The 27,539-nt window shown below is 44.6% G+C and overlaps 1 protein-coding gene across 1 annotated transcript in view; it reads right to left on the bottom strand.

Annotated features, from left to right (window-relative positions):
- Positions 1 to 231: 231 nt before the first annotated feature.
- Positions 232 to 27,539, bottom strand: part of TAFA4 (TAFA chemokine like family member 4) — a 327,199-nt gene continuing 299,891 nt past the window's right edge. Inside the window, exons 5-6 of the mRNA XM_075321396.1 lie at positions 8,524 to 8,648; positions 232 to 2,173 (exon numbers count right to left, since the gene is read on the bottom strand). Coding sequence (XP_075177511.1) covers positions 2,162 to 2,173; positions 8,524 to 8,648 — 137 coding nt within the window. The 3' untranslated portion in view covers positions 232 to 2,161. The remainder of the gene's footprint in view (positions 2,174 to 8,523; positions 8,649 to 27,539) is intronic.

Genomic DNA, 27,539 nt, shown 5'->3' on the forward strand with positions numbered 1-27,539 from the left:
TAACTAGTGATGAGCGGGCACTACCATGCTCGGGTGCTCAGTACTCGTAACTAGAGATGAGTGGGCACTACCATGCTCAGGTGCTCAGTACTGGTAACTAGTGATGAGCGAGCACTACCATGCTCGGGGGCTCAGTACTGGTAACTAGTGATGAGCGGGCACTACCATGCTCGGGTGCTCGGTACTCGTAACTAGTGATGAGCGAGCACTACCATGCTCGGGTGCTCAGTACTCGTAACTAGTGATGAGCGGGCACTACCATGCTCGGGTGCTCGGTACTCTTAACTAGTGATGAGCGGACACTACTATGCTCGGGTGCTTGGTACTCTTAACTAGTGATGAGCGGACACTACCATGCTTGGGAGCTCGGTACTCGTAACTAGTGATGAGTGGGCACTGCCATGCTTGGGTGCTCGATACTCTTAACTAGTGATGAGCGAGCACTACCATGCTCAGGTGCTCTGTACTCGTAACTAGTGATGAGCGGGCACTACCATACTCGGGTGCTCAGTATTGGTAACTAGTGATGAGTGGGCACTACCATGCTCGGGTGCTTTGTACTCATAACTAGTGATGAGCGGGCACTATCATGCTCGAGTGCTCTGTACTCGTAACTAGTCATGAGCGGACACTACCATGCTCGGGTGCTCTGTACTCGTAACTAGTCATGAGCGGACACTACCATGCTCGGGTGCTCTGTACTGGTAACTAGTGATGAGCGGGCACTATCATGCTCGAGTGCTCTGTACTCGTAACTAGTGATGAGCGGGCACTATCATGCTCGAGTGCTCTGTACTCGTAACTAGTGATGAGCGGACACTACCATGCTTGGGTGCTTGGTACTCTTAACTAGTGATGAGCGGACACTACCATGCTTGGGTGCTCGGTACTCGTAAGTAGTGATGAGTGGGCACTGCCATGCTTGGGTGCTCGATACTCTTAACTAGTGATGAGCGGGCACTGCCATGCTCAGGTGCTCTGTACTCGTAACTAGTGATGAGCGGGCACTACCATGCTCGGGTGCTCTGTACTGGTAACTAGTGATGAGCGGGCACTACCATGCTCAGGTGCTCAGTACTGGTAACTAGTGATGAGCGGGCACTACCATGCTCGGGTGCTCTGTACTGGTAACTAGTGATGAGCGGGCACTACCATGCTTGGGTGTTCCATACTCGTAACTAGTGCTGCTGAACACCTGAGCATGGTAGTATGAACCTCATTAGATGCTTCAATACAAGACAGGGTCACAGTCTGACCATTGTGGTTAATGTACGTGTTATTTCCTGAAACAACAGGAAGTTAGTGTCTACAAATCCCCCCAGTGGCCGGTGTGAATATTACACATTTTCTATTTGTAAATAAAAACTCCCAAAAATATTTAAAAAGTAAATTTAACACACAAAAAATAATGATTTAAGCATTAGTTGATTTTCTAATAATCATTTTCCCATATGGAGCCAAGGAGACCTCAATTAATGTCTACAATTTTAGTGATGGGAATCTCTTGGCTCTACAGAAGAAGCTGGTAGAGGTCTTCGAACATCTCAAAGATGTGGAAGATCCATCTTTGGGTGGATTTCTCCTTTGATAATCCAAAGTCAAGGATGTGAGCAGATCTAGAGAACTCTATACATTTATCATCATAGGCCTACAAAAATGCAAGCTAAGGGGTTCAGCTAATAGAAAGACGTCTTCATCAGCCCATGGGCAACAAGTGCACTTTCGGGAGTCCCAAAATTCCACATCATCCATTCATGGGATATATTACAATGGATGGTTTTGCAGACTGAAAGGGTTAAATTGATGGAATGTTTCATTTGTATCTTTATCTTCAAGCTTCCGAAATTCGAAGAAGAATTCTCACATCTCAATATTTGAAGAAATAAATCCAGAAACTGAGTCCTCGTGGTTTGTTATAATAATCACTAAAAATTCAGTCCCCGCCGTCAGCAGAAATTGTATTGATCGAGTTTTTGGTCTTTTTTTTTTTTTTAAAGCTCCTGCGGATTCTTGTTTGAGCAGAAAAATAGGGTGAAAATGTTACTATTCGTTAGCACAATTCCTAAAAAGATAAAGTCTTGAAGTCCAAAAGGGAGACTGAGTGCACATATTGTCGGAGAGGTGGGGCAAGTCTTGGCTCCGTCACCGGGTTTTCTGTTCGCTACCGTGTTACCTGTAAAAAATAATAACAATAAAAAAAGTAATAAGCAATAAAATGTAATAATAAATGGAAATAAAATATTGCATCACATATATTCTGCAGATTCAGGTGTGTGCAAAAGTTTTAGGCAGAATTGGGAAAAAAAAATGCTGAAGTTAAAATGCTTTTAAAAATAAAAGTATTCATTGTTTATTTTTATCAATTAACAAAATGTAAAGTGAATGAGCAAAAGTCAAAACTAAATTCCATCAATTTTTGGGGACCGCCTTTTACCTTCATTACTTCTTCCAGATGCACTTAGACACAGTTTTTGAAGGAACTCGGCAGGAGGTTGTTTCAAACATCTTGGAGACCTGACCCCCAATCTTATGTGTATGAGGCTTCTGCAGATCCTTCTGTCTTCTCATGGTTTACCAGACAGAAGGGATGATGTGAGATCAGGGCTGTATGGGGGACGGTTTAGGGCTCTGTGGGGCCCGGATTAGGGATCTGTGTTCGGGGCCAGGTCAGGGTTCTGTGGGAGCTGGGTCAGGGCACTGTGCTGGCCGGATCAGGGGTCTGTGGGGGTCAGATCAGGCCACTGTTGGAAATGGATCTAGTTCTTTGAGAGCCGGATCAGGGCTCTGTGGGGGTCAGATCAGGGCTCTGTGGGGGACGGATCAGGGCTCTGTGGGAAATAGATCTGGTTCTGGTCAGGGCTGTGTGGGAGCCGGATCAGGGCTGTGTGGGAGCCATATCAGGGCTCTGTGGGGGTCAGATCAGGGCTCTATGGGAAATAGATCAGATTCTATGGGAGCCGGATCAGGGCTATATGGGAAATGGATCAGAGCTGTGTGGGAGCCGGATCAGGCTCTGTGGGGGCCAGATCAGGGCTCTGTGGGAAATGGATCAGGCTCTGTGGGAAATGGATCAGGCTCTGTGGGAGCCGTATCAGGGCTGTGTGGGAGCCGTGTCAGGGCTCTGTGGGAGCCAGATCAGGGCTCTGTGGGAGCCGTATCAGGGCTCTGTGGGAGCCGTATCAGGGCTCTGTAGGAACTGGATCAGGGCTATGTGGGAAAAGTATCAGGTTCTGTGGGAGCAGGATCAGGGCTATGTGGGAGCCATATCAGGGATGTGTGGGCGCTGGATCAGAGGTCTGTGGGGGCCGGATCAGGGCTCTGTGGGGGCCGGATCAGGGCTCTGTGGGGGCTGGATCAGGGCTGTGTGGGGGCCGGATCAGGGCTGTGTGGGGGCCGGATCAGGGCTGTGTGGGGGCCGGATCAGGGCTGTGTGGGGGGCGGATCAGGGCTCTGTGGGGGTTGGATCAGGGCTCTGTAGGAAATGGATTAGGCTCTGTGGGAGCCGGATCAGGGCTGTGTAGTGGCCGGATAAGGGCTCTGTGGTGACTGGATCAGGGCTCTGTGGGGGCCGAATCAGGGCTCTGTGGGAGCCGGATCATCATTTCTCAATTTAATTTCTAGTGTGTTAATAAAAAAATGTAACTATTATTATTGGATAACAAATTAGGCCAAGAAAACATAAAAAAATAATATTAATACATACAATCATCAGGGGAGGTAGGGCAAATTAAGGTCATTTGCCACACTTTCCTTGATTAAGTTGGTTTATTCAGTGAAAAATAGGGTGGAGTGTGGGGGAGTGCAGCTCTAAATATGTTTTAATATAAAGGGCATTAGACTAGTTTTATGAACACACAAAAAATAATAGACGTGTGATAAATTGAGAAGTGATGATCCGGCCCCCACAGAGCCCTGATCTGGCCCCCACAGAGCCCCGGTTAGGTCCCCCACACAGAGCCTTGATCTAGCCCCACCACAGAGCCACGATCCGGCTCCCCACAGAGCCCTTATATGCCCCCCCACAGAGCCCCGATATGCCCCCCTTCCACACAAAACCCTGATCCGGTGCCCCACAGAGCCCTGATCCGGCCCCCACAGAGCCCCGGTTCGGTCTCCCACACAGAGCCCTGATCTAGCCCCATCACAGAGCCATGATCCAGCTCCCCACAGAGCCCTTATATGCCCCCCACAGAGCCCCGATCTGCCCCCCTCCACACAGAACCCTGATCCTGTAGCAATATGTATACATAGCAAACAGAACAGATCCGGTCCCCAACAGAGCTCTGATTCGGTCCCCCCCATAAAGAACCCTGATTCGGCCCCCCACAGAGCCCTGATCCGGCCCCCCACAGAGCCCTGATCCGGCCCTCCACAGAGCCCTGATCTCACATCATCCCATCTGTCTGGAATCACATGGAGAGATAGACGGATCCATACAAGCCTCATACACAGAAGATCGGGGGTCAGTTCTCCAAGATGTTTGGAATAACCTGCTGAATTTCTTAAAAAATGATATGCAGGTGACCTAGAAGAAGTGATAAAGGCAAAGGGTGATCACACCAAGTATTGATGGGATATAGATTTGTTTTTTATTCTTTTATTTTGCATTTTGTTAATCAATTCATATAAACTATTAACCCTTCTGAACTTGAAAGCATTCTCACTTTACAGCATTTTCCCCACTTCCCCACCGGAGATAGTCAAGCATCAGTCCCATAGATACTGAATGAAGCAGTAGCGCATATCGGAATCCTGGCAGTCAGTGAGGGTCCCCGTGGTCGGACCCCCTGCAATCATACATTGATCATTTATCCCGTCGGTAGGTAATAAAGGGTTTTCTTGTGGTTAGCTGATTCTCTGACACTGTTTATGGGGACACTTTCTGGCTGTTGAGCAGACCAATGTATATATTCCCTGGCTTCCTTGGTGGGAGCTCACTTGTCAAAAATGGGGGCACAGTTCATTTTGGTGCTCTCATACCAACATTGTTAATGAGGCCGCTATTTACAATAGCACCCTCTCGTTAGCATTGTTAAAAAGACATTCTGATACTGTTAATGGTAACTATTTATTTTTAAAGGGAGCTGTCACGGGTGACAGTCAGTCTTGTGGTTTGGGCCATAGAAGGTCACAGTGTTTGGCTGCGCAGAATGCTCCCTGACTTTCTATTGTTCCTGCTGTCAGTATTCATTGGTATAGGTAGCCTTCCTGCTTGGTTTTCATCTCTTTCCCTTTAGGACCCAACAGAGCTCAACGTCCACCCAGCTGCTGATCATCAGTATTCCTTTGGAGCTTAAATACTTTCTTCTTCCCTGCACTGGTGCTGGTGATATTTTCAGTTCATTCAGTTCTGGTTGCAAGCAGGTGGCTTGTACTCCTCTCTGGTATGGTTGCTTTAAACTTTGCTGAATATCTACCTGGGTCATCTATGGATAAGTAGTTCATCCATTGTTTACCCTGTGTGTCCTCCTTGTGTCCTCTATAGTGTTTAGTGGGGTTGACGAAGAGCTCAGTCCATTCAAGCCTTGGTTGCAAGCAGGTGGCTTGTACTCCTCTCTGGTATCATTGCTGAAAACTTTGCTGAGCTCCTGCCTGTGTCATCTGTGGATAAGTAGTTCATGCTTTTTCCCCTTGTATGTCTCCTTGTGTCTTCTATAGTGGTTAGTGGGGTTGATGAAGAGCTCATCCCAACCATTCCCTATTTAGGGTCCAGCACTTGGGATACCTAGGGTCTGGTATCCGGCTCAGCACATAGGTGCGTAACCTATCTAGGGTGGTGAGGGACCCCAGGGACCAGCACTAGGGATACCCTGGGTCAGGTATCCGGCTCAGCACATAGGTGCGGAACCTTACTAGGGTGGTGAGGGACCCCAGGGACCAGCACTAGGGATACCCTGGGTCTGGTATCCGGCTCAGCACATAGGTGCGTAACCTTACTAGGGTGGTGAGGGACCCCAGGGACCAGCACTAGGGATACCCTGGGTCAGGTATCCGGCTCAGCACATAGGTGCGGAACCTTACTAGGGTGGTGAGGGACCCCAGGGACCAGCAGTAGGTTTGGTCAGGGGTCACCATCTTCCCCCTCCCTAAACACAGGGCTTCCTTTCCCTTGGTACTTCCCATACCTAGTGTGACAGGAGCATGGGCAAAACACATAAAATGAGAGTAGGGCTGATGTGACCCTTGTTGCCTATTACTCCCTATATTTTAGGAGAGTGAATTCTGTGCTCTGATTGGCTGCCACGTCTCCTGTATATTTTTATTCCTATACATCATTTGGTCATTTTCTTGCAGTAATTACCTAACGATGAAAATAATTTCTTACCTCCCAAAACTTTTTTTTCTCTTTCTTTAGACTTATTTTTACAGCCAGAACCCATGAAGTCTCCGGAACGCAGCGATGTTGCACTTTACGCAGCAGACTCCCAATATTTTGCTATCTGCACCGATCGTAAACATTGTATAAAAAGTCGTATATTTCTGCATATGTATTTGCCCACTTATTATGCATTAAACTACTTTACTGAGCTCAGGCAGAAGCACCCGCGTCCTTTCTCATAACTATGAGGCGTGCAAGGAGAAAATAAGGCAGAGACAGACGGGTTTAGCCATATTTTTCTTGTCATATCAAATATGATGTATTTTCTTCATGCAAGGCAAATGTCTAAATAAAAAAAAAGACGGAAAAAAAATATGAAAAAACTCACGCAAAAATCGCACTTCTTATAAGAAAACAGCTTCTTCTTCTCCGTATTGCGAATATCGGCAACTAATTTTAGGTAAAAGAGGTGCTCACTAGACAATTCACTTTTATAACGCCTGTCTGCCACTAATTAGCGATCAGCAGTAATATAGGAAATGAACAACTGCTCATTTTCTCTATAGCACCCCTAGAGGTGAAATAAAGCATTGTACAGTGCTCATTAAAATCAATCACAGAGGGTGGGCGGGGGAAGCAGTGACTATTCATAAGGTTTAATGAGCGGACCCAGAAGCATTTTAACAGCCATGTGGAAACTCTGAAATACAATTCTCCTGCTTTAATCCCCATTTTACTTCTTTATGGACCCTGATAGCCCTTACTAACACCATTTTATAGCACTAAAGTTCAGGTCCCCATAGACTTATATGGGGTTCAGGGTCAGGGCTCAAGCTCAGGTCAAATCCAGTTCCAAACTGAACTGTCACGGTTCCGCTGTGGGAGCATTTTGCATCTGGAATGCTTTTGTCACGACTCCGCTGTGCAGAGGATTTTGCATTTGAAAATGCTCTGCTATGTGTCTTGTGCACGTGCTGTCTTTCAGCACTAGGGTCCACACTGATTTTGGAAGGTGCCTTCACAGATGCTCCTCGTTCCTGGTCATTGCTGTGTTTCTTTACTGGGCTTGCTCTGTCTGTACTTCGCCAATTGTACTTCCTGTTTGCTCAGTGTGCTCTTAGCTGTTTGGTGTAAGTGTTCTGATCTTGGTTTCTGACCTTGGACCTCTTCCTGACCATGTCTCTGTCTGCTCCCTGAACCTTATACATTACCTTCTAGTTTCTGACCTCGGACCTCTTCCTGACCATGTCTCTGTCTGCTCCCTGAACCTTATACATTACCACCCAGTTTTGGACCTTGGACCTCTTCCTGACCATGTCTCTCTCTGCTCCTTGAACCTTATACGTTACCTCCCAGTTTTGGACCTTGGACCTCTTCCTGACCACGTCTCTCTCTGCTCCCTGAACCTTATACATTACCTCCCGGAATCTGACCTCGGACCTCTTCCTGACTATGTCTTTATCTGCTCCCTGAATCTTTTATATTACCTTCCAGATACTGACCTCAAACCTCTTCCTGACCATGTCTCTATCTGCTCCCTGAACCTTATATGTTACCTCCCAGTTTTGGACCTCTTCCTGACCACGTCTCTGTCTGCTCTCTGAACCTTATACATTACCTCCTGGTTTCTGACCTCGGACCTCTTCCTGACCACGTCTCTGTTTGCTCCCTGAACCTTATACATTACCTCCTGGTTTCTGACCTCGGACCTCTTCCTAACCACGTCTCTGTTTGCTCCCTGAACCTTATACAGTACCTCCTGGTTTCTGACCTCAGACCTCTTCCTGACCATGTCTCTATCTGCTCCTTGAACCTTTTACGTTACCTTCCAGATACTGACCTCGAACCTCTTCCTGACCACGTCTCTGTCTGCTCCCTGAACCTTATACATTACCTCCTGGTTTCTGACCTCGGACCTCTTCCTGACCACATCTTTGTCTGCTCCCTGAATCTTATACATTACCTCCTGGATTATGATCCCGGCTTGTCTGACTTCCCTTCTATTCATACCGATCATAGTGACTAACATAACACAGACTTTTTTTTTCATCCGGGTTCGCCCATCTCTAATATTGACAGTTTTTCAACACTCCTTTAATTATTGGACTACATAGAAGCCAGAGCCGTATGATCTCTTTAGGGATATATTTGCACTTCTGTATGGTTTCTATATGGAGTTTATTATCCACACTCCTTTCACTTACCTTGGTAGTTTTGATTTTGTTTCCGCTGCTGCAGGACCAGCCTGAGAGATCGGGCAAAACTTTACAATCCTCCCATTCCATGCACGGCTGCATGTGACACCACCACTTCTGGATGACAATGGATGCTAGGGAACAAAACAATGAAATCAACATTAAGAAGAATGAGACCCACTGATACGTGTGAGATATATATCCAGCATGTGAGCGCCTCACATGTAGAACTGGATCCAGGAGCGTAACCATCGCGGACATAGAGAATGCGGCTACGACCAGATGGAAGAGGGCCCACTGATAAGTGCGCATACTTCTGCTGGATGTGCATATGAGGACGGACATTCAACTGAAATGCATTGCTGCACAGAGACCCATTAGGTCCCTGCACTGCATTACATGCCGTGGCCAATCAGAGCCGGCAGCTGACATCGGCATACCAGGCATTGTCGTTGCATGGCAGTGACGTCATGTGTTGCCCATAGCATGCACGCCGATGTAAGTTGCCGGCCTCTGCGGTGGCTGCAGAAGAGGATGCTGCGCATCGGGGGAAAGTGAGAAGAATGTTTTTGGTTTTTTTTATGAATTAAAGAAAATTGTTAGAACAGAACATATATACCAGAATGGAATACATATATACCCCGATAGAGACATACATAGCAAGATAGGGCCTAGGATGAGGAAATATATACTTGGAAAGGGGACATACATAACAGGATGGTGATATGTATACCAAAAAGGGGCCCAGGATGGCGAACATATATACTAGGGTGGTTGACATATATATCAGGATGAGCCCAGGATAGGAGATATATACATCAGAATAGGGGACATATATACCAGAAAGGGGCCCAGAATGGGAAACATATATAATAGAAAGGGGCCCAGGATGGAGAATACATATACTAGGATGGAGGACATATATACCAGGAAGAGGCCCAGGATGTGCAACATAAGTACTAGGATGGGAAGATATATAACAGGATAAGGATCATATATACCAGGAAGGGGCCCAGTATGGAATACATATATAGCAGGAAGTGGCCTAGGATAAGAGACATATACATCAGAATGGGGGACTTATATACCAGAAAGAGGCCCAGGATGGGGAAAAATATACCTGAAAATGGGACATATATACCAGGATGGGCCAAGGATGGGGGACATATATGCTAGAAAGGTGCCGAGGATGGGGAACATATATACAAAGATGGGGGACATATACAGTATACTAAGAAGGGGCCCAGGATGTGGAATATATATATATATATATATATATATATATATATTAAGAATAGGGACATATAGACCAGAAAGGGGCCCAAGAAGGGGAGCATATGTACTTGGAAATGGGTCATATATATCATGATGGGGGTATAAATACTAAAATGGGGCCCAGGATGGGGAACATATATACTAGGATGGGGTATATATACCAAGAAGGGGCCCAGGATAGGGAACATATATACAAGGATTGGGCCCAGGATGGGGAACATAAATACTAGAACGGGGGATAAACACACCAAGAAGGGGCCCAGGATGGAGAACATATATACTAGGATGGGGGATAAATATACAAAGAAGGGGCCCAGGATGGAGAACATATATACTAGGATGGGGGATAAATATACAAAGAAGGGGCCCAGGATGGAGAACATATATACTAGGATGGGGGATAAATATACAAAGAAGGGGCCCAGGATGGAGAACATATATACTAGGATGGGGGATATATACCAAGAAGGGGCCCAGGATGGGGAAAATATATACCAGGATTGGGCCCAGGATGGGGAACATATATACTAGAATGGGGGATATACAGTCTATACCAAGAAGGGGCCCAGGATAAGGAACATATATACTAGGATGGGGGATATATATATATACCAAGGAGCGGCCCAGGATGGGGAACATAAACACTAGGATGGGGGATATAGATATATCCAAGAAGGGTCCCAGTATGGGGAATATATATACCAGGATTGGGCCCAGGATGGTTAACATATATACTAGGATGGGGGATATATATACCAAGAAGAGACCAGGATGGGGAACATATATACTAAGATGGGGGACATATATACAAGGAAAGGGCCCAGGATAGAGGGGCATATATACCAGAATGAAGGACATATATAGCAGAATGGAGGACATATAAACCAGTATGGGGACATATATACCAGTATAGGGGGAAAATATGCAGCATGTGTCTAGTGTGTACTTGGCTTGTGTGTGGCTCGTGTCCAGCATATGAGTGGTGAATGTGCGTCATGAAAAATGGATAAAATTGCATTTCCAGGTATGACCCTCTTGCATTTTCTCTAACAAATTTCCCATGCTCCTGTTTATAAAAAATATATCAGCACTAAACTGTCTGTACAAATAAAAAAGCAAAAAAAAAAAAAACCAGCTCTGTAATTACCAAGTTATTTAAATAGGTGCAATGAGTCTACCTATAGAGCGAGCGCTCAGGCGTTGCTTACGATCAGCGGAAAATTACACCGCACATCGTGTTATTACACGACATAATTACTACTTTAGAGACGCGCTCCGATGTTGGAAACTGACGGCTCGCCACCAGCAAAGATGGCAGACTGTACACGCAATAATCCCCCTAATAGCTCGGAGCCGCGCTCTGCACCGGGAAACGGCGCCTTTGTAAGTAGACGAGTTGTGTGTTTTTTAATAACGTGTTTGTATTGTGCCACCTTTTACTGACTCCTCGCTCATTGTTACACCACGGTAATGCGCATTCACAGCGGTAATGCAATAATGTCATGAAATAGCCAAACGCTGCTCGGCGAGTCAACGGGGAAACAGTCATCACGGGTCAACAAAGAGTTTACATCCTGAGAAATTGGAGCTAATTGTGGCATTTTGCTCACGAAAATGATACAGAGAATTTTTCGTTGGATCATTGTTTATCGCATAGAACAAGATCCGCATCCCACCTATCGACACGGAGCCAAAGGGTAAAAGCCCAAATAATATGATGCTCTCCTCTCCCTGAACCTCACCTGTCTCATTGCACCCGTTCCTATTTGGATTTCATTATAAAACTGTGCACCGTTTGGATTTTCCCGGCTAATTTCTTTTCACTGCACATTCAACTTTGATGTTGTCATACATGGACTAAGAGGAGAGAGTCCGGCGTGAGGCCAAACCACACCACAGGGGTAACACCACGACAAGCAAGGGGTACACCGGGGACACTTTAACAATGGTGGGCCCTAGCGCTAGTTATAAGGAAGATGGACACCTCCTTCACTTATCTACCTCTGTACCCTACACTCCTAGTCAGTCACTATACAAGTTCTTCATTTGTCACCGAGCAGGAACCTGAAGCCCTGAGTGACCCTACAATAGCCCTGGCTAGCGAGTGGGTAGGTAAGGACCATTAATCCTACCGGTGAGCCCTAGCACTAGTGAGAGGGATGATGGACACCTCCTTCACTTACCTACCTCTGTACCCTGCACTCCTAGCCAGTTCTTACACAGGTTCTTCACCTGTTGCCGAGCAGGAACCTGAAACTCTGGGCAGACCCTACAATAGCCCTGGCTAAGGAGTGGGTAAGTAAGGACCACTAGTCCCACCAGTGAGCCCTAGCACTAGTGAGAGGGTTGATGGACACCTCATTCACTTACCTGCCGCTGTACCCTACACTCCTAGCCAATCACCTGTTGCCGAGCAGGAACTTGAAGCCTTGAGAAGACCCTACAATTGTCCCTGGCTAGTGAGTGGGCAGGTGACAGACACTAGCCCCACCGCTGCACTGACACAACACACCAGGAAAGGAAGACAGACAGGAGGGAAACACCACCACACCAGCAACTCAGCAAAGGATTTCAGCAGCTCCTTCCACCTCCAAGGTCAGCAGTACAATAGCAATCAGAATAACCGGCACCTTCTGCCGGGAGCAGAGGGTATATAAAGAGACTGGTTATGGCCCCAAACCAGAAACACATGAGAAAGGTAATGGCATGTTTGCTGTCAAGGAACACAGATTAACCCTGTGACTGCTGAATCAAAGGAAACTACATTTAAATCTGCAGTCTCACCAGGAAATATTAGACTCAGACCCAGAACCTGTCATTCATCTCTTGTAGCAGAGAGACAACCATGACAGATATGGTCTGTGGTCATAAATAAGATGAGAGGAGCTCAAAAAAAGACTAAGAGATACAAACACTCCTTGTATTCAATCTGAATGAGCTCGCTGATGGATTCTCACTTAACTCACTTTGCAGCCAGCGATTGATAATTCAATACAGATATAATATATATATATATATATATATATATATATATATATATATATATATATATAATATGTGTGTGTATATATATATATATATATATATATTTATTTTAACCTAAATACATGCATTTTTGTAAAAACAAAAAAAACAACATTTTCCCCAAAAATAGACATCACCATTACTCTACAAATTCTACTTGCAAAGTGGATACAAATCGAAATGGATTCAAGTGAATCTGCCAAGTTTAAAGGGACAGGTCATGTGAAAAACACTGTTGACTTGCAGATATGGGGTTAATCTGCAGGTTCATAGTGTTCTGAACTTGCCTGGCGCCAGCACTTAGAGCCCCGCTGCCAGGAGGAAATTATTTTTACTCCTCCTGGCAGCATTCGGCTATCAGTCATCAGGGCAGCGGCGGCATGGGTTGAGTCACTGCTCTGTGTACAGTGAGCGGTGGCTGCGGCACTGACCGACAGCGGGGCATAGTAAGTAGCATTATTCTAGCTGCAAGTGTGCCAGAATTCTAACAGACCTCAATAGACTTTTTCAGGCTCCATTGGGATACAATCTACAATGGATTCAGGATAACATTTTAACTTCTCTTTTCCTACATTCACTTTTCAGTAACTAAGTGACATCACTGAGCACGAGAAACTTCAGGTCTGGCGTTGACCGGAAGTGACCTACGGAGCCTCGTTCTCTGAACAAGGCTCCAGATGTTGGAATATGGATTCGGGAGACGTCGTGGGAGCACTACACAATGGATTATGTCAAATCATCAAGTTTCTTTTTATGTAAATAAATTGGTGAACAAGGTATACTGTGGGGAAGTCTTTAATAAAATAAACTATTTTCCAGTATGTATGTATTTTTAAACTTTACACTTTTTGGTTAGTAATGGGAGTGTCTGATAGACCCATCTCCATTACTAACCTCTGGGCTTGATGCCAGCTGACAATCCACAGCTGACATCAACCTACCTAAAAAATATTACCCCTATTGAAATCGCACCAGAGCAATTGGGAAGAGCCAGGGCGAAGCACCAGAACTGGTGTATTTAGTATGGGGTGGCTGCAGGCTGGGAAAGGCCAAATAACCATGGATCTTCCCAGCCGGATAATACCAGGCTCCAGCTTTCTGCTTTATCTTGGCTGGGAGGGGTCAAATAACCATGCACCTTCCCAGCCAAATGATATAAGCCTCCAACTGTCTGCTTTATCTTGGCTGGTTATCAAAAATATGTGGGAATCCCAAACCATTTTTTTTTAAGTATTTATTTATAAATAAATCATTTTTAAAAATGGCCTTGAGTCCCCTTATTTTTGATAACCAGACAGGTCTGCTTTACCTTGCATGGTTATCAAAAATGGGGGACCCCATGCGTTTTTAAAGTTATTTAATTTTTTACTTCCCAATAGTGACCTAGGAGTCAGAGATGCGTCCTGGCGTCTTTCTCATGCATTTTCTGGCCTCCCCTGCCCTCTAGTGCAGTCTGCTGGGAAAAGGCTTGAGTTTCCCATAGATTTCCATTATACTCGTTACTCAAGTCAATCAGGTCCGAGTGTTGGACCCACTTGTTTCGAGTAACAAGCACTTGAGCATTTTATTACTCGTTCATCACTAGTCGGCAGGTGTTTGCCATGTAATCTGAGAGCCGCATGGTGTAGGGACAGAACTCGTGATTCCAGCGGTGTGTCACTTACTGGGTTGTGTTTTACTGCTTCAATAAAATCAGTGTTTTATCAGCAGGAGATTATCACTACTGGACTAGGTGTCTTGAGACTCCTTGGTCTAACCACACCCTCATCAATTATTGGCAGCTTTCTGCCTATGCACTATGTACACAGAAAGCTGCCAATCAGTGGTGTGGGTGGGGTTATACACAAATAGCAGTGTGGGCAGGGTTATACACAATCAGCGGTGTGGCCAGAATTATACACAATCAGCAGTGTGGGCGGAGTTATATACAATCAGCGGTGTGGGCGGGTTTACACACAATCAGTAGTGTGGGCGGGGTTATATACAATCAGTAGTGTGGGCGGGGTTATACACAAATACCAGTATGGGCGGCGTTATACACAGTCAGTGGTGTGGGCGGGGTTATACACAATCAGTGGTGTGGGCGGGGGTTATACACAATCAGCGGTGTGGGCAGGGGTTATACACAATCAGCGGTGTGGGCGGGGTTATACACAATCAGTGGTGTGGGCGGGGTTATAAACAGTGGTGTGGGCGGGGTTATACACAATCAGTGGTGTGGGTGGGGTTATACACAGTCAGTGGAGTGGGCGGGGTTATATAGGGCTCAGCATTCTGAGCTCTGCCAGATCTGCAAATTGTGATAGTGCCACAACTACTGCACCCATTAAACTAAGTGATACATTGCCGGAATCAGGGTCTCTGCCCCTACATCATGCTGCTGTCAGATTACATAGCAAAAATCTGCTGACAGATTCCCTTTAAAGGCTGAATTATGTTGGATTACTTCTTTCCTGTAAAAAACGTACCCTTTTTTCCTTTAAGAAGAACTTTAATGAGTTAAAAAGCAAACCCTACGTTTCAGGAGGTGAACTTTATATCTACCGAAAACAATCTTGAAATGGGAATGAGTCCAACCCGAGCGAAGATCCAGGAGAATTACAAAACTATGAAAGAAAAGATAGATGAAAGACGACAGACATGTGAAAGAGCATGTCTGAGGAGCAGCTCTGCGGATGAAGAAGAGGAAGATAAATTACTGCATCAGAATGGATAACCCCGGCCTAATCCGTCCACGGCGCAGAAGGGGAGACAAGTTTATGCAAATCTTTGGTGTTTCTGCAGGAAGAACATTCAGAGTCTTGTGAATTTTTAACCATTCTCTAACATTTCCTTAGATCACGGCTGGGCTCAGAGAACACGGGGTCCTGGACGACTAGAAAAGCAGGGCCTCTGATATTTTAGGTAATTGTTCATGTAATTTCAGACCATACACAGGGTAAAAAAAATTCTACAAAAAGTTGGACCTTTTATACCGCTATATAGTGCAAGGAAAATACTGCAATAAATAACAAAAAACATACGGCTATGAATTGTACACCATACACAATATTGTAGCGCCCCTGAACCCCTCAGGGCACTACTAGGTACTGCATCCTGACTAAAATGCAGGGCCTACCCCCAGGGACCTGGAAGACCAGTGCTGGCACCAACAACACACATAACATCTTCAGTTCCCCACTCCTCATTAGGGATGACTGACTAGTCCGGGACCCAATGGATGGCCACCTAGAGGTGGAGCCAGTCCAGTCCACTAGAAGGCAGTCCGGTGGGAGGGGAGAAAGACAGACACAGTCAGACACTCAAGTGTGGAGTCCCGTAGTGATAGTGGAAGGGAACCGATCTGTCTCTAGACAGGGTCGTGTAACGATGACCCAGGTGGCAAGGAGAGTGGTTGCCAGGGAGGGTACAGCCAGGTACCCCTAGAACCAGAGCACCGACAGGTCACAGGGCCCTAGGTCAGGCGACAGCTTCACGCGACTTGACAAACACCTGCACAGTGAGGGGAGCTTCACGGACCCCACTGACCCAAAGAATCCGGGGGCACCAGGAGTAAAGATTGAACCAGGGACCGGAATAGGACACCAACCCTGCAGAGTTCGCAATGCCCACCGTACGGAGAAGAGATTGCCAAAAAACAGTAAGGGACCCACAAACACTCCAGGCTACGGGGTCCCAACCTGGTAAGAGACTACCAGGTCACCACACCGGCACTGGGACAAAAGGGACCAGGGGTCTGAACCAGTCATCCTCAAGGCCACCATTCCATCTGAAGGTGAGTAACCAGACGTTGCACTGCATCCCCACTGTGTGGTCTCCGTTCTTTCTGCGACGGACCCCTCCATCCATTCCCTGGGATATAGCCCTGCTAGCAGAGGGCCTACCATCTCAGCTGTCACCACCATCAGCCATCATTTCCATCACCATAACCGCAACCCGCAAGTGGCGTCACAATTCAAACTCTTTCACTCCCCTGTATATATCCCTTTTAAAAAGCGTCCCCAGGGTCACAGAACCAGGCATCGGCCATTATACAACCGTGACACAGCATCCCCGCACATATTCGCCCCGGGACCGAGTACCCCATAGCTCTGGGTGACACAATATCACTAGACATTGGAGTGAAAATACTGCAATATATAGATCAAATAATATTACAATATAGTGATAAGATAATAATGCAATCTACAACCCACATAATACCACCAAATAGTGCGAGGATAATACTACAAAGTAAAGCCCACATAATACTGCCATATCTCCAAGAAAACTCTACAATATACAACCAACAAAGAACCATCAAAATAGTACAGTATACTGTAGACATGGAGCACCCCATGGAGTCTGGGGAGTACTCGTCACTGGGCCGATGGAGGGTCAGGGGATGTCACAGGTGCCCCTGCCTGGCTTCGTGACCCCGAGGTGTCCACAAAAGGGAAGGTGGAGAAGGATGGTGGGATAATGAGGGTACTGGAAGTAGTAGTTGTCTCGTGACACCATCTGTGGTATGCGGCCAGGGATTAGCCGCCGCTGTGGGTGCTGTCCTCTGGGGTGGATGGTGTCGCAGCCGGGATGATTCAGCTCCCCACAGGTAAAGGTAGGCCCCAGGGAGGATGATGGGGTTGGTAGTGACCCTTGGCGCCGGAGCGGTTACTCACTGTCCGGTTGTTGCCCTAGGAGTTCCGGTCTCTGCCGTGATGGGCCCCAGTTGATCCCAGATAATTCGGAGGTCACCGCCAGTGTTCCCACTGTGTGACCTTTCTGGTCGGGGTCCCTCCAATCCTGTGGATGGAATGTGGAACGGGCTGCAGGTGCTTCCTGCACTTTCCGCAGACCTTGGAATCCCCAATAGCTGTAGAGAACCCGGGCTGAGTTACCTGCTCCAAGCCATGGGTCTTCTAGTGCTCCCAGAAGTGTGAAGAAGAAAATGCCTGGACCGAGTCCTGACTATGCTCCTCACCCCAAGCTGTGCTCGGGACAAAACTGATCAAATGTTCAGATGCTCCTTCCTTTTCCCCAAGTGGTGCCTGCCCCCCCAGGTGGTTGTCCTAGTGACTGGAAAAGTCCCATGCCTCGTGATGGCCACCCCCCTGTCAACCCTAGGCCAACCCCGGTGGGAAAGCACCTGACTGTGTGTGGTTTGTGAATGTGAGAAACAGAAGCGATTAACCTCTCCTTACCCGGGAAGAGTACTGCACCTTAAGTGAGATGCAGTACCCTGTGGCGACTGATGCCTCAGGGGCGCCACAGATATAGATAGATAGATAGATAGAGGGATAGATAGATATATAGATAGAGGAATAGATAGATAGATAGATAGAGGGATAGATAGATAGATAGATAGATAGATGGAAGGATAGATAGATAGATAGATAGATAGATAATAGATAGATAGATAGATAGATAGATGATAGATAGATAATAGATAGAAGGATAGATAGATAGATAGATAGATAATAGATAGAAGGATAGATAGATGGAAGGATAGATAGATAGATAGATAGATAGATAGAGGGATAGATAGAGGAATAGATAGATAGATAGATAGATAGATAGATAGATAGATAGATAGATAGATAGATAGAGGGATAGATAGATAGATAGAGGGATAGATAGATAATAGATAGATGGATAGATAGATAGATAGATAGAGGGATAGATAAATAATAGATAGATGGATAGATAGATAGATAGAGGGATAGATAGATAGATAGATGGATGGATGGATAGATAGAGGGATAGATAGACAATACATTGTATAACGAGGCAGCTTTGCCATTCAGGGCGCTCGGTGACAACCCCTGTGGTTATCTTTGGAAATGATGTGAAACGTTACAGGAATCAGCTGTTTCACCCAAAAAAAACATAATTCATAAATTATTTAAAATGTAACTTACAATATGAAAACCGAGGAAAAAAGATAAATTGCCTTGTTTTATAATGGAACAGATTGAAAAGCAACAGGAAACTTCATTAATACAAACAACGCGGAGAGCGATGAAGCGCAGTTACAAAATATTAATTTACGGTACAGGACGTATGGCTGGGAATATGATGTGTGAGAGGAGATAGAATAACTGCACAACCATATCTGTCACCACCTTCAGATCTGCAGGAAACAGTAGATACAAATGTAAAATGAGCAGACAATGCTGTATACGCTGTATACCCTAGAAAGGCTGCAAATCAAGCCCCTCTACTGGTCACTACTGGGATTACACGCTAAAACTATTTCCAACGAGGGAGGGAATATTCCTTATAATTGCCAAATAGTAGTAAAACTATGAATCTAGTACTAAGGGCTCAAGTATGAGACTAGAGCTATGGGCATAAGTATGGAGGGATAAGCATGAGCCCAGAATAATATTGACTAGTATGAGGCTGATTGTATTAGGACTACTGTAATGCAAGTCCTTTAAGATAAATATGGACCAGCACAATGGTGACAAGATATGAAGCAGGATTCATAAGGTTCTGCTATTACGCTGGTATGGTAAGGTCTAATATGAGGCTTAAGGGTCTAATATGAAGATGGTGTAGTTTGCCCCTTTAAATTGTACAAATACACCAACTCTCATTGGACAGAGTGTTTTCCCCAGTCAAGGAAAATGAAATGTAAAACAGACACCATCAACAGTTTAAGTGGATTTTACTCAATAAATTGATGGTTGTAATGTCTCTTTAGAAGGTAACAAAGGTCATCAGCTGGCATACTGAAATGCAATAACACTGTCTACATGTGGTTTGTACTTGGAACTTTCTGCTGGCAAACATCTCAGCAGCACTTCCTTCTCAGAGACACAATCTATTAGTTTCTTTCACAGTGCTGTATATCACAACTTGCATCAGTCTGCTGGCCAAAATCTCAGCAGCACTCCCTTCTCAAAGACACAATCTATTGGTCTCTTTCACAGTGTAGCATATTACAAATCTTCAGAGCTAGTCTTGGCCTCGTCTTATGAGCACCTCTCTTGGCACACAACCCTACAGTTCTTGTCTGGCAATTCGCACACTTGCAGCCTACTCTTACCACATCACAGCTCCTTACACACATGAACTTGCTGTCTCTTATGTATTCATTTTGTATTAATTTTCTTCACATCACAATGTTTGGCAAACCTCAGAGTCATAACTTCTATGATCCCCTCTGCTAAGTCTATTCAACACTACAATGAGCTAACACAGGCAACACATTAATTGTAGTTGCAACCGTCTGCTGGCAAACATCTCAGCAGCACTTCCTTCTCAAAGACACAATCTATAGGTCTCTTTCACAGTGCTGTATGTCACAAATCTTCAGAGCTTGTCACGGCCTCTTCCTATGAACACCTCTCTTGGCAACACAATCCTGCATTTCCTTACACACACAAACTTGATGTCTCTGATGTATTCATTTTCTTCACATAACACTTCAGAGTCAGAACCTCTATGGTCCCCTCTACTGAGTCTATTCTTCACTTTTCTGGAGGCTAAGCTTTGCTTTGTTAGCACATATAGTCTTCACTCACAGGAATAAGCGATCATACACCCAATAGAACCATTGAATTGCAGGATGGAGCTTCTTACATACTCTAATTAATAATAAGTTTTGCTTACCCCTTACTTGCTAGCTTTTTATCATGGCTTCTGATTTCTACCTGAAATTTCTTTGCAAAATCCTTCCACTGTCCAGCCTAAGATAAAACAGTACAGCTCTGAACTCTTTCAGGTGGTGTGAGCAGACATGCTTGCTAATGCTAACTTTACACTTCCTGATTTCATACAGCAGCTCAGTGTGTTAACTCTTCATGCTCTTCAGACAATATTACTATCAACATGTTATTCCTTCTGGGGGACAGCTGATTTGCATACTTTTCCACATGAAGTACATCTCTATAGACTAAATGGATCTTATCATTGAGAACCTGTACAACCTCGCCAAAAGGATATGACAACAATATGAACCCAATACATTATCGACCTTGTGTCATGGTGAATGTGGAGAGCAGGAGACAGGGGCTCCTAGGCTGGCCCTCAGGGTAGGGGAAACTAGCAACCCCTAATTCCAGAGTTACCTCTGATGGTGTGGATATCTGGGCCGCCTTAATTGCCCTGCTTCTGACCAGTCCTGATCTTATACCCCCAACCCCCCCACCTATGGGGAGGGCTGGGGCAGGAGTTATAAAGCCGACAAAAATATACAAAAGGAGAAAACAGAGGCATAAGTCAAAATAAAATCTTTGCCAAAAGATCTCAATCAAAAAATATTTATCTTCAATTTTCAGTTTGGACCATTGAATGCACAAATAAAAATGTCATAAATAAAAATTGGCATGTGCTATGTAGTGACCCTGATTTAAAAATGGCAACCAGTCAGAAAGCAGTATAAGATAGAAAGAGCTTAGGAGGAAAATAGGAGCAGGAAGAAAGCAACAAGACAACGGTAGAACTCTACAACAACTCTACGCAACAAAGCAATATAATCACCAGCAGGACTGGGACACAACAACACATGGACCAGTTTAGCCAAAGCTATAGTGGGCAAGGGAAGACAGGCTCCACCATCTTAAAAAGGCAGGAAGTGACTATGATAGATCTCCTACAACATGTGATCCAAGAAATAACCAGCAGCCTAGCAGAAATTAACTCCTGCTAGCCCAATCACTAATGAGCACACAGCTGGCCGACGCCCGAGCCTATCTGCGTAACTCATAAATACCAAAGGAGGCATAGTGTAACATGTCGGATTTTGTAGTGTAAACAGCATCAGATGCCGCCATGACACTTAGCGAGTTTAGAGCCATTTATCGTGTGATACCTTGCAACGTTTTTTGTCTACTTTTTGTTTGACTTTACTCATTTATAATTTGTGCATTATTTTTCCGTTAATTTGCACCATTTATAAAGTTTATTTTATATATGTTCGCCTGTTTAGCTTTTTTAAGATTATATTTTGGGCGAGTTTTGGGGTTTCCAAAAGTTTTTGGTTAATTGATCAATTAAGACTTTAGTAGATTTTTAAGCAAATTGAATTTTTTTACTCAAACTTTGAAAACTTTTAATGACACATGCAACTTTTTGTGTTGACAAAGCACAAAAAATGGTTAAAAGCAAAAATAAAATCCATTTACTCAGGAATTGGAATGCTTGGCACTTTGGAGTAGTGTGATACTAATCACTAGGTGGCGCTGGATGGGAAGCTAGACTATGTGACCTAATATGAAGTTAGTAACTAGATGGTGCTCGAAGAACTAGTGTACTGAGAGCAGAGGGAAAGTCAGACAAGCCGGGATCAGTAACCAAGAGGACATAACAGAACACATGGAGCAGGTAGAAACAAGGTCAAGATACAGGCCGATGGTCAGGAAACCAGGAGAGTAGGTATGGGATGCAAGGAGCAGGCGGAGATGTGGTCAGGAGGAAGTCCGAGGTCAGAAGCCAGGAGGTAACGACAAAGTCCAGGGGGGCAGGCAGAGCAGAGTCAATAACAGTCCAGCCGAGATCAGATAACAAGACAAAACAGGAGCCAAGCGCTTACTGTAGAACAGGAGATATGACTGGCATCATTCCAGTCGAGCACACTCCCTAATGAAGCAGAACAATCATCCGGAATGTGGAGCATGTGAGCAAGCCCCTCCCAGCACCAGCGAAGGACCCGGTACGGAGAAGCAACCCATCCACAGGCATGCAAGACAGCAGAGCATCAAGGCAAAGTGCTCTGCGTGGACAAACAGGCGAACACCGACTTCGCAGGAGAGCATAACATAACATCACGGCACAAAAGATGCACCGCAAATCAGAACCGTGAGAGGAATCATGCATTTGCTATTTTGAACAAATTGGCTCAAAAAAGTCAATGAATATCAAATGAGAAAAAAAAAGAAAAGTAGCTTAAAAAAAGGCAAATGAATAATCTGGTCATAAGTGTGTGCAACACCTGCCTGGAACCACAGACTCAGACTGGCTGTGACTGACAGGCTAGAGGAAAGCCGCTCACAAAGCAGGACCCCGAGAACCCTGAAACCCTTTAACCCCTATACAGGGATTTGGAATCACACAGGGCCCCGGAGATCACTATCTGTGGAAAACTGCAGTCGAGAGGAGAGTAGTCGTCAGGCAGGGTCAAACCAGGAGATGCAGAACAGGGACAAAGTCAGCAGACAAGGACATAGTCAGGAAACCAGACAGGGGTCAAATCCGGATCTGGCAGCAAGGTACAAAATTGGCAGGTGAGAGGGTAGTCAGAGAACAGGCAGAGGTCAAAACTGGATCTGGCAGCGAGGTACAAAAATACCAGACAGGAGGGTAATCAGAGAACAGGCAGAGGTCAAAACACAGGGATCACTATTCGGAACAGAGCTGGAACCAGAAAGCAGGAATACAAAACTATCTCTGGCAGTGGTCAGCAGACAGGAGGGGGAATTAGAAGGGTGTGGTGTCTTCCCATTGGCTGTAGCTGAATGGTGGTAAATTCAGCTTGAAGATACACGCCACCTACAGTCAGCCAGTGGTACTGCAGGTCCTGGGGAAACCCAGCTTAGTGGATGAATAGAGCCTGCGCCCACCAGAGCCACTGGCATCGACACCTCTACTATCACCAGCACCGTCTATGGCGGAAATACGGCGTCACCTGGTGATCGAAGCAGAAGTCACAGGAGCGGACTCCGGTGGGGATGTGACACTGTTGAAAATGATGAAGGTAGACACTTTAGACTTGTCTTAAGAATATGACCAGCAGAAACTTATAAGAAGTTTCTAAACTATATGAGGGTGGAGATAATATCTGAAAATACAACAATCCCATCCGAGTCTTTTCCACTCATTTGGGAAGGTAAGCTCCGCTTCATTTAGCTTCTCCGGCAGCAGAGAGCCTCCTATAAAAATGATTGAATGAACGAATCAATCGATCAATCAGATTTGAGCTTCCAATTTTTTTTCAGTTCAGGTTAATGTTAAAGCCATGATGATAGAAATGCACAACATTAATGTAATCAATACGCAATATAGAAAAATGCTGCGAAAAGCGCTGGATCAATGTTGACACATTACAGTATGGGCTTTTTCCTGGCTGAATATATTAACACATAGGAAATAGCCTGAACATAGTCACAATGATCTATTGCTTCTATTAGGATAAACCTGCACAAGTTCTGTCTCAATTTTAGAGATAAAAAAGACATTGTACCTTTTATTAAAATACATATAAGTGTTATATATAGAGAGAAAGGGGCTGGGACTCCAGAGTCACCAACCGTCCAGAAATTCCAGGACAGTCCGTAAAATTGGGCACTTTTTTGTCTCATCTGTAAAAAAATGTAAGACTTCTGAGATTTTTTGAAGTTGAAGAAACTTATACAGATTATTCTGAGTGTATTTAGCATTTTACAGTATACAGTGAATGCAGCTAATGCTAGTAAGAGTTAATCTCTGCTGCTCTGCTTGTAGGTCTCCTTTGATCACATGTTGTGGGGGAGCCAATCATATCTGCTTTCCTCCTATATATGCTGGATAGATCCTTCCTTCTATGCCAGCTATTGTTTATCTAAGCTGGTCTGGTGAGGTGTTGTGATCTAGACTAACTTTTGGTTGCTATACTTGTTGCTGTGTGTGGCTGTGGAGTTAACCCTTGTTGTCTTTTTGTTGCTACCTTCCTGCACTTGCTTTTCTCCTTGGTTTCTCATTGTTCCTTTGTGTTTGCAGTGTATCAGACTTTTGGATTTCCCTGTCTGTCTTTATTTGTGTTTCCATCTCACCTCTGTATTTTCCTTCCCTGGTGGGAGGGAGGAATCAGCTTAGTTCTGGCAGCATCAGGATCTGTTCAGATTCTGATACTGCACTTGATAACTTCTCTGATGTCTGTGATCAGCACAGGCAGACTCAGGCATCGACGAACAGATTGGTAGTTCATAGGCAGACTAGCAAGAGTTAATCTTTGCTGGTCTGCTTGTGAGTCTCCTTTGATCACATGTTGTGGGGGAGCCAATCATATCTGCTTTCCCCCTATATATGCTGGCTAGATCCTTTCTTCTATGCCAGCTATTGTTTATCTAAGCTGGTCTGGTGAGGTGTTGTGATCCAGACTAACTTGTGGTTGTTATACTTTGTGGAGTTAAGCCTTGGTTTCTTTTTGTTGCTACCTTCCTGCACTTGCTTTTCTCTTTGGTTTCTCATTGTTCCTGTGTGTTTGCAGTGTGTCAGAGTTTTGATTTAACCTGTCTGTCTTTATTTGTGTTTTCATCTCACCTCTGCCTTTTCCTTCCCTGGTGGGAGGGAGGAATCAGCTTAGTTAGGGAGCCAATCATATCTGCTTTCCTCCTTTATATGCTGGCTAGATCCTTCCTTCTATGCCAACTATTGTTTATTTAAGTTGGTCTGATGAGGTGTTGTGAGCCAGACTAACTTGTGGTTGTAGTACTTGTTGCTCTTAATCCTTGTTTTATTTTTGGTGCTACTTTCCTGCTCTTGCTTTTCTCCTTAGTCTCTCCTTGTTTTGTGTTTGCTGTGTGTCAAAGTTTTGGTTTTCCTCTGTCTGTCTTTATGTGTATTTCCATCTCACTTTTGCCCATAACTTCCCTGGTGATTAGTTCTGGTCGGGAGCATAGTCAGGCATGTGACTCAGGCATCTCCACCATTAGGGATAACCTTGAGCTTAAGGATAGCCTAGGGACCTCTAGCATGAGGGACAGCATAAGAGCCCCTGATCCATTCACTTTCCTACAGTCACATTGTGACTTATCATTTATAATCATAATGATTAATTATGATTTTCCAATGTGTTCATAAGACATGCTCTGTCCATGATTTTTTCATAAGGTGTCCAAAAAATGGAAAGTCAAAATGGCAACCCTTACTCCAATAATTTCCAAAAATATAATGGTCTCATGCAATCAATGAATACTGATAACTACAAACACAGAATCTGCCCCAAAAATATACAGGAATATACTACATATTCAGCAAGGTGAAAAATCATTAGTATAGGTAAAAGAAGAAACTTCTGTCTCCAAGCAGACACTTCTTCTTCCTTCTAAACATACTGTACCTACTAACATTATCATCCTCTCTGCAACAACAACAACAAATCAAATCCATCTCAGACAAGATGGCTCATTGTGGTGTCACGTGACACATCCTTATATATTCTATGGAGAAGGGAAAGTAGAGGAGGGGGGAGCAGGGAGAGGAAACAGGCAGAGGGAGACAGAAAGATTGTGCTGAGCCTTCTAACAAGTCTTTTACCTCCCTCCAATGCTATAGTCACATATATACAGTCCAATATTACAATATATTATAATCCATGCTACTGCTGCTTCTCTCTGCATGCTAAAAGAAAAAATGAGCAGGAATCCCTCTCTATGTGCTGTGAATGGCAGAGATCACAGCAGCAAGTCTCCAGACTGGAGTGCATTACAAACAACTAGTGAAAATGCAGGATACAAGCCATATAATACTGAAAAATTGTGTTATTCCTAATTTACAGACACATTACATCTTATACTGAAAAGTTGTGTAGATGCCCTTTAATGCAAAAATGTTGCAGAGCATATGTATGCATAGAAACAGATGCAGTATTAATATATTATAGAAAGATCAGGCAATGTTGCAAGAATGCAGAAAATGTATCATAATGAGCAAAAAAAATGCAGAATGAAAAATGCATTGGGTATTCATAGAGCATGATGTAGACAAGAAAAGTAGCATAAGACAAAGCAATATACAAAATAGAGCATGATGAAGACATATAAAAATATGACAAAAACAAAGTAGAACAGGAGAAAGCAATATACAGTATGGAGGATGATGTACATATATATATATATATACATACTGTATATATATATATATATATATAGACTAGCTGTACTGCCCGGCTTCGCCCGGGTTAATAACTGTTGTTAATAAAATAGAATGTATTAACAAAAATGTATTCTGCACACAAAAAACACAGAACAAATAGATAGAAATGTATTTATTAAAAGGCAAAAACTAAGCTAATAGAAGCATTTCACAACATATATTTCAACACGAGATATTCCACACAGATTTAACTAAATTGGCCAAGTAATGTGCTCCGTCTGTCCCTTTCCAGGTCTGTCTCTTTCCTCGTCTGTCTCTTTCCCTGTTTGTCTCTTTCCCTGTCTGTCTCTTTCCCCGTCTGCCTGTCTCTGTCTGTCTCTTTTTTTGTCTGTCTCTATCTCTCTGTTTTTTTCCCCATCTGTCTCTTTCTAGGTCTGTCTCTTTCCCAGGTCTGTCTCTTTCCCCGTCTGTCTCCCCATCTCTTTGTCTGTGTCTTTTCCTGTCTGTTTCTTTCCCTGTCTGCCTGTCTCTGTCTGTCTCTTTCCTTGTCTGTCTCTATTTCTCTGTCTCTTTCTCCATCTGTCTCTATCAAGGTCTGTGTCTTTCCCCATCTATCTTTGTCTGTCTCTCTGGTTGTCTCCTCCTTCCCTGTCTGCCTGTCTCTGTCCCTGTCTGCATGTCGGTCTGTCTCTTTCCCCATCTGTCTCTTTCCAGGTCTGTCTCTTTCCAGGTCTGTCTCTTTCCAGGTCAGTCTCTTTCCAGGTCTGTCTCTTTCCAGGTCTGTCTCTTTCCAGGTCAGTCTCTTTCCAGGTCTGTCTCTTTCCAGGTCAGTCTCTTTCCAGGTCTGTCTCTTTCCAGGTCTGTCTCTTTCCAGGTCTGTCTCTTTCCAGGTCTGTCTCTTTCCAGGGCTGTCTCTTTCCAGGTCTGTCTCTTTCCAGGTCTGTCTCTTT

This window comes from Anomaloglossus baeobatrachus, chromosome 8 (assembly GCF_048569485.1).
Source record: "Anomaloglossus baeobatrachus isolate aAnoBae1 chromosome 8, aAnoBae1.hap1, whole genome shotgun sequence".
Taxonomy (NCBI): Eukaryota; Metazoa; Chordata; class Amphibia; order Anura; family Aromobatidae; genus Anomaloglossus; species Anomaloglossus baeobatrachus.